The following is a 9,954-nucleotide window of genomic DNA, read 5'->3' as shown; positions in this document are numbered from 1 at the left end:
CAGCCCGAGGGAGGCGGAACTGCCGGGAAAATGGCAGAATCTGGGGGCGGGTACCAATACCGCCCCCAACGCACCTCCGTGCCATCTTCCCAAGAGGCGGGTACCCAACCCGCGCCGGGTCCCATCTCCTTGGAGGCGGGAAGGGGATTACAGCCACTTAACTGCCTGTTAACAGGTAGTTAACAGGCAGTTAAGAGGATTATCCGTATTTTTCCATTAGAGGTGTGGGCTTCCCGACGTCAGGAAACCCCACCAGGGTCAGCAAGGTGAGCAGTGGGTCTGCAGGGGTCAGAGGGGTCCAAAAGTGCGCTGCGGAGGTAAGTGATGGGTGCAAGTGTGGAGAGGTAAGTATGTGAGGTGAGTGAAAAGTGATAGAAAAAGTTTCCTTACCTTTGTTTCTTTCTGCTGGCTTCAATCGTTGGGGATGCGAAGGCTCCGGCATCTCAATGGCCGAGATGACAGAATGGCTGCTGCATTCTCCGATGCAACAACCATCTGCTTTCTGCTCACAAATTAGCCTTGAGTACAAGAACTCACCAAATAATAGAGAATGTCAGTGTTTGACAGATAAAATGTCATATGCTGACGTTCTCTGTAACTGGTTTCCCCTTAATTGGCCTGCTAAGCCTGCTGGGCGGGCTTAACAAGGTCAATCAAGGGAAAATAGCGTGGGTTGGCCACAAGTCGATGGAGGCGGGACTAAAACCTGACAAGAAGCAGTCCCGCTTCCAACGCTCCCCCATTGGCAAAATCACCCCCCTGGTGTCATATTTGACCCCGAGCTGAGCTTCCGGCCACATATCCGCTCCATCACTAAGACCGCCTATTTCCACCTCCGGAACATCGCCCAACTCCGCCCTTGACTCAGCTCATCTGCTGCTGAAACCCTCATCCATGCCTTTGTTACCTCTGGACTTCACTATTCCAACACACACCTGGCCGGCCTCCCACGTTCTACCCTACATAAACTTGAGGTCTTTCAAAACTCTGCTGCCAGTGTCCTAACTTGCATCAAGACCCCTTCACCCATTACCCATGTGCTCGCTGACCTATATTGGCTCCTAGTTAAGCAATGTCTCAATTTTAAAATTCACATCCTTGTTTTCAAATTTCGCCTTGCCCTCCCTATCTCTGTAATCTCCTCCAGCCCTACAACCCTCCAAGATATCTGAGCTTCTCCAATTCTGGCCTCTTGAACATCCACAATTTTAATCGCTCTACCATTGGTGGCCATTCCTTCAGCTGCCAAGGCCCTAAGCTCTGGAATTCCCTTCCTAAACCTCTCCGCTACTCTAGCTCTCTTTCCTCCTTTAAGACGCTTCTGTGCCTTAATATCTCATGTGGTTCAGTGTCAAATTATGTTTGATAACACTCCTGTGAAGCGCCTTGTGACATTTTACTACATTAAAGTTGCTATATAAATACAAGTTGTAGTTGAATATGAATTGGGTAGAACAGCAGAGTTTATTATTATTGTAGCATATACAGTTCTGCACTGAATACTGTTCACTTACCTGCTTTATTTGAATAAACCATCTGCTAGGTTTCAGCCTGAGTCTGATAGTGTATAGTCAATCCGTCTGTTGGGGAGAGGAGAAACACACAAGGAAAATGTGATACATTCAGTAACAGGGTATACAGTAAAAATGTTCTTGGTTAGATCGCTAGGTCTTGTTATTATTTAGAAACAGGAGTAGGCCATCCAGCCCCTTGAGCCTATTTCATCATTCAAATAGATCATGGCTGATCTGTACCTTAATTCCATTTACCCGCCTTTGATCCATATTTCTTGGTACCCTTACCTAACAAGAATCTATCATTCACAGTTTTGAAAATTTCAATTGACCCATCATCCACAAACTTTTAGGGGAAGTAATTCTGGATTTCCATTACCTTTTGTGTGAAAAAGTGTTTCCTAATTTCACAGCTAAATGGCCTAGTTCTAATTTTAAGGTTGTGGCCCTTGTTCTGTCTTCCCCCACCAGAGGAAAGAGCTTCTATGCAGCTACCCTATCAAATCCTTTATCATTTTAAACACCTTAATTAAATCGCCCTTCAATCTTCTAAACTCAATGGAATACAAACTAAATTTATGACACCTGTCCTCATAATTTAACTATTTATGCCCTGGTATCATTCTGATGAATATGCACGTTACCCTCTCCAAGGCTAATATATCTTTCCTAAGGAGCGGTGCCCAAAACTGAACAAGGCTCTGTACAACTGAAGCATCACATCCTCACTTTTGTATTCCAACCCCCTTCAGATAAAGTCCAACAATCCATTAGCATTTTTGATAATATTTTTTATCTGTGCACTAGCTTTTAGTGATGTGTACCTGGACACCCAAACCCTATTTCTCCACCACAACTCCTGGGGGGAATTTTGCCAGCCCTGGGGAGGCGGGTATGGAGGCGGGACTGCCGGGAAAATGGCAGAAACTGGGAGCGGGTACCGACCTCACTCCCAACTCGCCTCCGTGCCATCTTCCTGGGAGGCAGGTCCCCGACTCGCACAGGGACCCGTCTCCTCAAGGTGGGAAGGGGATTAGAGCCAATTAACTGCCTGTTAACAGGTAGTTAACAGGCAGTTTTGAGGCTTATCCCCATTTAACCCCTGCAAGTGCGGGCTTCCCGACGGCTGCGAACCTCACCAGGGTCAGCGAGGTGAGCAATGCGTCTGCGGGGGTGAGAGGGGTCAAAATGTCAGATGTAGAGGTGGGTGATCGGTGCAAATGTGGAGAGGTAAGTATGAGAGGTGAGTGTAAAGTGTTAGAAAAAGTTTCCTTACCTTTGCTTCTTCCTGCAGGCTTCAACCCTTGGGAATCCGGAGGTGCCTCATCTCAACGGCAGAGATGACAGAATGGCTGCTGCATTCTCAGATGCAGCAGCCATCTGCTTTCTGTTGAGGAGAGAGGATTTGGTGAGTCTTTGTGCAAGGGCTCACCTTAAAACAGGGATTGTCAGCTTCTCAAACATTTTTGACGGATGAAGCGTCATACGCTGATGTCCTGTGTCACCGGCTTAACAAGGTCAATCAAGGGAAAATAGCGTGGGTTGGCCGGACATCTTTGGGGGCGGGACTGAAATGCGAAAACCAGCAGTCCCGCCCCCAACGCACCCCCATTGACAAAATCCAGCCCCTAGTCTCTCAACATTAAGAAAATATTCCAATTTGGCTGTTTCAGATCCAAAGTGAATGGCCTTACACTTCCTCACATTGAACTCCATCTGCCATAGTTTTTCTCACTCACTTAGTTTGTCTATGACCCTTCGTAACTTTCTGCTCCCCTCTACCGTGGTTGACACGGCCCTTGACCGTGTCCGTTCTATTTCCCACACTTCTGCCCTCTCCCCTTCCCCTCCCTCCCTTAACTACGATAGGGTTCCCCTTGTCCTCACCTTTCACCCCACCAGCCTCCACATTCAACGGATCACCCTCTGCCATTTCCGCCACTCCAGCATGGTCCCACCACCAAACGCATCTTCCCCTCACCTCCCCTTTCAGCTGTTGTAGCTAATTTGGGGCTACGTGGACCAGGTGATATTCTAGGTCGACACGATCCCAACAGAAGCCTTTGGAGTCAAATAAAACTCTGACCACGAGTGAATGGCAAAGTAAAAGAATGCTTTATTGCAGAGCTCTGGGAGAAGCAGCTGTACACCCGGTGTGCAATCGCCACACTTCTCATTTTACACACACAAAGCCCCTGCCTATATACAGGGGTCAAAACAAATTACCTCATATTACTAATCACCGCGATACCCCGTGACATCTATAATGGTTACCTATTTTAAGCAAGCGATGGACCCTAGGTCTAAAACCTTTTTCGGGACCTTTAACCGCAGACAGGAGAAGCAGAAGTCCAACCTATTTTCCATCGCAAGGTGACCACAATCGTTCAATAACAAAACTGCAGCTGGCATTATCTCATCCCAGCCTACGTGCGAGTTCAGGGGGCCCCTTTGTCAACCAGTTTAATGTCAAGTATCCCGACAGTCTTTGCAAAAGTCCTTAATACTGAAATTCTCCTCAACAATCCCTCCTTTTGGTGCTGGACCACGATTTTCTTGGCCCAGCTGACCACCAATCCTCTTTCTTCACAGTGTTGTTCCTACAACCACTGCCTCTTCCCGGGGACGTCAGGCGGCTCGGATTCGTCCGTCTTGTCTTGTTCCATAAGCGATAGTTCGTCTGCCTGAATCGCACTGACTGGCATTGTCGCTGTCATCGCCATTTTGCAGCAAACTCGCACTATAGTTAGCAAACAGCATATTGCAACACATATCGCAACAATGATCACTAATGCATGCGTTATCCAGGAACCCCATCCTGTTAGTCCTAGCCACTCCAACCATCCTTCTCCCGGATTGGTATGGAATCTTTTCACTTCAGCCTTCATGTGGTCTACTAAGTTTGTGATATTTTCCGAACTATCAGGGATATAAGTACAGCACTCACTTCCTATCAAGACACAGGTTCCTCCTTGTGCTGCAAGGAGGTAATCTAAGGCCATTCGATTTTGGAGGGCTACTGTTCTAATGGCTACCATTTCAGTACTCATTTCTGTTAAAGCTTCCCCAGTAACATTGGCAACTACCTCTATTAACCTTGCCAACTTCCTTGTTTCATCCATTAAGTTCATTATTCCATAGGGAGGGTTTATTGCACCAAAAAATCTTTGATAAGCTCCTAGCTCTCTTTTAATCCGGTATTTCTTAAATTCGTGGTGTTCCCCAATCTCATTCAAGAGGTGAATGTAGGGTACTACATAACCTAAGTAACACGAACCCGTCCAATTCCGGGGTAACCATGGATAGGCTCGGTGACCACATATAAAATATGTACCATTATAGGCTTTTAGACTATCTAGCCCAGGACTTGGATTACTTGGATCCTGCTCTTGATTGAATGTGCTGGGTCCCGTTAGGATAACGGACTCCGTGTACCCCGGGTTACCGTAACAATGCATATTATCGCAACTAAACATATTACGGTCTTCATTTTCAATTTTAAGTAAGGACTGCCTGTCTGAAACTGGCTTATGGTTTCTCTGGCCCTCCCGATAACACTCTTGTAACAACGCGTTAAGATAAAAGCACACAAGCACAACCGATGCAATAAGCCACGAAATAAATGCCCACACAGGCAAACAGATCAAAGTATCAGGCATTAATCATCTGATGTTGACCTGGAAAATAATACAAGGGTGTATTATTAGTAACTTCTATGCACACCCCTTCTGAGGTAGATTAAGGCTTAAAACTTAAAATGGGTGTTGGATGTCAGCAGGTCAGAACGATCCAAACACCATAACAGATCTCGTATAATCGCAGTCACCTTTCCAAGGCCGAGTACGAGTTCTGTAACCCCGAAGCGTAATCCTTATGCCTTAACCAAACAGTATCAATTCTCAATCTGCGTTGTACGCCCCTACAGATTGAGTCCTTAACACAATAACTTAACAACTTTAATCTTAATTTTATGCTGGTTACATTCATTTAGTCAGTCTTTTCTTTCGTGGTTTCACTCTCCCCGGTAGTCTCCGTCTCAGGAGGCTCCAGGGATGACTTTGGCTCATATATCTTTAGCTGTGTCCAATGTTTCCACACTCCCTTTCCCCGTATGTCTAGACAGGCGCAAGTATCTCCGCTAATAATAACTTCGTAAGGCCCATTCCATTTGGGAGCAAAGCCTGATTTGGTTGGTAATACCTTTAGCATTACCCTAGTTCCCGCTGTAGGGACTTCTGGTAACGGGAAGGGGAATTCCTTCTCGTCCTGCTCCCTCTGGCGGTACCTTACCTGCGTCCGCATTTCTTTTAGTTGTTTACTCATTTCTTGGACATATCGCCGTAGCTTGTCCTTTAAGGGGCCTACATCCACCCCTCCCGTAATTATGCCTTCTGGCAATTGCATTGCTCGTCCTGTCATAAGTTCATACGGGGCAAGGCCTGTGGTGCGATTACAGGTGGCTCGTAATTTCATCAGAATGATAGGTAACACTTCCACCCATGTTTTTCCCGATTCCTGCATGGCCTTAGCCAGCGCATTTTTTAGTGTTCGGTTCATTCTTTCTACCATCCCCGAGCTTTGGGGATGGTAGGGTATATGAAACTTTTGCTTAATTCCCATTAACTGGCACATATGTTTGACCACACCTCCTGTGAAGTGGGTCCCTTGATCCGAATCTATCTGGAGCAGCATTCCCCAACGTGGGATTACCTCCTCCACCAAGATTTGAGCGACTGTAGTGGCCGTACAATTTCTGGTGGGAAAGGCCTCCACCCATCTTGTGAATTGATCAATGATTACCAAGCAATACGTCTTACCCTTTGACATGGGTAGGGGCCCCGTAAAATCAATTTGCAAGTGCTCCCATGGCCCTCGGGGCCTGGGTTGGTGTCCTAATCTAATTTTAACTGGTCTTCCTGGGTTATGCTGAGCGCACACGATGCATCGTTGACAATACTTAGCAATGTCCCGCCCCATACCCTTCCACCACCACTCCTTACCTAAAGTCTGTTGCATCGCCTCCTTTCCAGAGTGGCTTAATCCATGGTGTATTTCGAGTAGGATATTCTGTATACACTCGGGGGCCATTACCTTGTTATTTATTTGCCATACTCCGTCTGTTGTTGGTCTGGCTCCTTGTTCTTTCCATCTTTGCCTTTCACTAGGTAATATATCCTCGTGTAGCTCAGCGATACTAATTTCATTTCCTGGGCTATCTACACTGGCTACAGGTTCCTCGGGTTCCCATCCTAAGGCTAACTCCGCGGATTGTTTCGCTATCTGCTTTCCTTCCTTCCGTTCTAGGTTTGCTTCTTTCCGTTCCAAGATCAGGGCTGCCTGAGCTGCCCTGTCAGCTGCCTGGTTGCCCATATAACCCGTCCATTCTGGACTGTCTCTGGCTGGTTCTTTTTGGTGTGCTTTAATCTTTATTACTGCGACCTGTTTAGGCTTATTACTCGCTTCCAGGAGGGCTTCGATTCTTTCCTGATGTCTTATGGGGGTTCCTCCGGTAGTTACAAATCCCCGTCTGCCCCATGCAGTCATGTAGTCATGGACTACACCGAACGCATATTGGCTATCTGTATATATATTTACAATTTTATTCTCGGACTCTTCTAATGCTACTGTCAGAGCCACTAGTTCTGCTACTTGGGCTGACAAGCCTCCTTCAAGTCTCCCCGATCGTACAGTTCTCATCTGACTATTTACTACAGCCCAGCCCGTACGAGGCTGTCCGTCTATATATTTTCGGGACCCGTCCACGTACAGGGTCTCTTCAGCCCCTGGTAACGGAGTGTCTTTTATCTTGTCTCCCTCTAAGTCAGCATCTACATCTCCACAATCATGGGAAATACCCGACCCCAATACTCCTTCAACGGTTTTGGTTGCTTACAGTCTCTAATAAAGTGTCCTACCTTACCACAATTGTGGCAAGCGCCTTTCGGTTTTGTCCCTGACCCGACATTGTCGGATTGGACTGCACTTACTCTCTCCTTCTTCACTTGCACCTCTTCCTTCTCCCTAGTCTGTAATCCGTCAACGCCACATGCCCATTCAACTATCTCATCATATACTCTGGTAGCCAGTACTCCTAGTTTTAGGATTGCCTGATGGGGGGGGGACAGCCCATCTTTAAATGCCTGGATAAAGGCTGGGTCTGTTCTCACCGCGTTTGGCTGTCCAGAGGATTCTCCGTAGACGGCGAACAATCGTTCCCCGTATTCTGAAGAGCCCTCTCCTTTCTTTTGTTTACACGACGTTATTTTATTCCAATTTGTGGGGGCCTCTCCTAACACCCCTTGTACTGCTATTTTGTATAACTGGAAGGCGGGAGTCATTTCTTCCTTATTCATTTTTAGTGGGCAGTGATTCACCCATCTTCCGTTGCGGTAGTCTGTGTTGGCATTGCCAGCGCCTTGGTTTTCAGGCACCAACCGCCATCTGTCCACGGGGCATGCTGCCTGCACTAATTGGTGTACGTCCCTAAGGTGGAGGGAATGACCCTGCCAAACTGAATCCAGCTCCGCCCAAAATTTAGTGTTAGAACTCCGGGTCTGTAGTTTTCCCAGACGGCTCATAACGGCTTCCTTTTCACCTGGGGTAAATGCTTTCCAATCTGCTCTTCCCCTATTAGCAACCACTAGGTCATTCAGTGGGTCTTGCCTTGTCACCGGTGCTACATTATAAACTGGGGGTGCGCTGGGGTTGGTATATGGGGGCAGAGCTTCTTCTCTCCCTGTCTCTCCCCAGGTTTGTCGGTTATATTCTCTCAGCCATTGTTGTTGTCCTTCATTAACTCCTTTGAGGACTTCTATTTGCTTTTTACATCCCTCACACTCTGTTCGGAGGTTATCTATCTGAAGTTGTTTTCCCTTAAGACTCACCGCTGCCTTTTCTGCCTGTTCTATCAATCCTGCCAATTGATGAACCAACAGTACTCCTGCTTTTTTAGTTCTTCCCTTTTTCTGTGTGTCCCACCATGACCGCTGTCGGTCCAAACCTTTGGATACGTCCCACCCGTCTTCCTGCATTCTTTCAATAAGGGTACATCTATCCGTCATAAAAGTATCGATGAGGGAGCCCGGGGGCCCCCGCTTCAGATCCTTACTCGACATTATGTCCCTTGGTCACTATCTTCGGCCCCCCGATTCTGAGAACACAAATACCTTTCTCTCGGGGTCCGTCACGTGTAGGTAAAGGTTGGTCCGGCTCCTTTACCCCTCCTCTCTTCCAGTTCTCCTCCTAGGCTATACCTGGTTTCCCTGGAATCTCCAGTTCTCCTCCCAGGTTATACCTAGTTTCCCTGGAAATACAAGAAATAATGCAGTCTTACGGTTGTTAGTATCCTAGCACAATTTTACATATGCCATCTCACCTCTCTTTTGTTCTTTTAGATCACTCGAGCGTGTGTCCGCTTGATCAGGGCGGCCAGTCACTCGGTGACCCTGCTCGCAGCGCCAATTGTTGTAGCTAATTTGGGGCTACGTGGACCAGGTGATATTCTAGGTCGACACGATCCCAACAGAAGCCTTTGGAGTCAAATAAAACTCTGACCACGAGTGAATGGCAAAGTAAAAGAATGCTTTATTGCAGAGCTCTGGGAGAAGCAGCTGTACACCCGGTGTGCAATCGCCACACTTCTCATTTTACACACACAAAGCCCCTGCCTATATACAGGGGTCAAAACAAATTACCTCATATTACTAATCACCGCGATACCCCGTGACATCTATAATGGTTACCTATTTTAAGCAAGCGATGGACCCTAGGTCTAAAACCTTTTTCGGGACCTTTAACCGCAGACAGGAGAAGCAGAAGTCCAACCTATTTTCCGTCGCAAGGTGACCACAATCGTTCAATAACAAAACTGCAGCTGGCATTATCTCATCCCAGCCTACGTGCGAGTTCAGGGGGCCCCTTTGTCAACCAGTTTAATGTCAAGTATCCCGACAGTCTTTGCAAAAGTCCTTAATACTGAAATTCTCCTCAACACAGCATTCCGAAGGGACCGCTCCCTCCGCAATACCCTGGTCCACTCATCTATCACCCCCAACACCTCTTCCCCTTCCCACATCACCTTCCCGTGCAAGCGTTGGAGATGCAACACCTGCCTTTTTACTTCGTCCCTTTCCACTGTCCGGGGCCCAAACACTCCTTCCAGGTGAAACAGTGATTTACTTGTACTTCTTGCAATTTAGTATACTGTATACGCTCCTCACGATGCAGTCACCTCTACATTGGGGAGACCAAACACAGATTGGGTGACCGCTTTGCAAAACACCTCTGTTCAGTCCGAAAGGGTGACCCTGAGCTTTCGGTTGCCTGTCACTTTAATTCTCCGCTTCACTCCCACTCTGACCTCTCCATCCTCAGCTTTTTACATTGTTCCAATGAAGCTCAACGTAAGCTCGAGGAACAGCACCTCATCTTTCGATTAGGC

The 9,954-nt window shown here is 47.2% G+C and overlaps 1 protein-coding gene across 2 annotated transcripts; it reads right to left on the bottom strand.

The window, feature by feature from the left end:
• Positions 1-3,606: 3,606 nt before the first annotated feature.
• LOC147117560 (uncharacterized) lies at positions 3,607-9,533 on the bottom strand. 2 transcript variants are annotated; one of them, XM_085988639.1, is made up of 2 exons: positions 6,515-9,533; positions 3,607-5,191 (listed from the first exon to the last, which is right to left on the bottom strand). In XM_085988639.1, the coding sequence occupies exons 1-2, from the start codon at positions 7,209-7,211 to the stop codon at positions 5,166-5,168; spliced, it is 723 nt and encodes a 240-aa protein (XP_085844765.1). In that variant the 5' UTR covers positions 7,212-9,533; the 3' UTR covers positions 3,607-5,165. Both variants share the same exon structure in this region; 1 of them encodes a protein (XP_085844765.1).
• Positions 9,534-9,954: the final 421 nt, after the last annotated feature.

This window comes from Somniosus microcephalus, chromosome 5, assembly GCF_052327205.1.
Source record: "Somniosus microcephalus isolate GS21.2 chromosome 5, FLI_Smic_1.0, whole genome shotgun sequence".
NCBI lineage: Eukaryota > Metazoa > Chordata > Chondrichthyes > Squaliformes > Somniosidae > Somniosus > Somniosus microcephalus.
The sequence above is the reverse complement of the archived record's forward strand: the minus strand, read 5'-3'. Positions and strand labels throughout refer to the sequence as shown.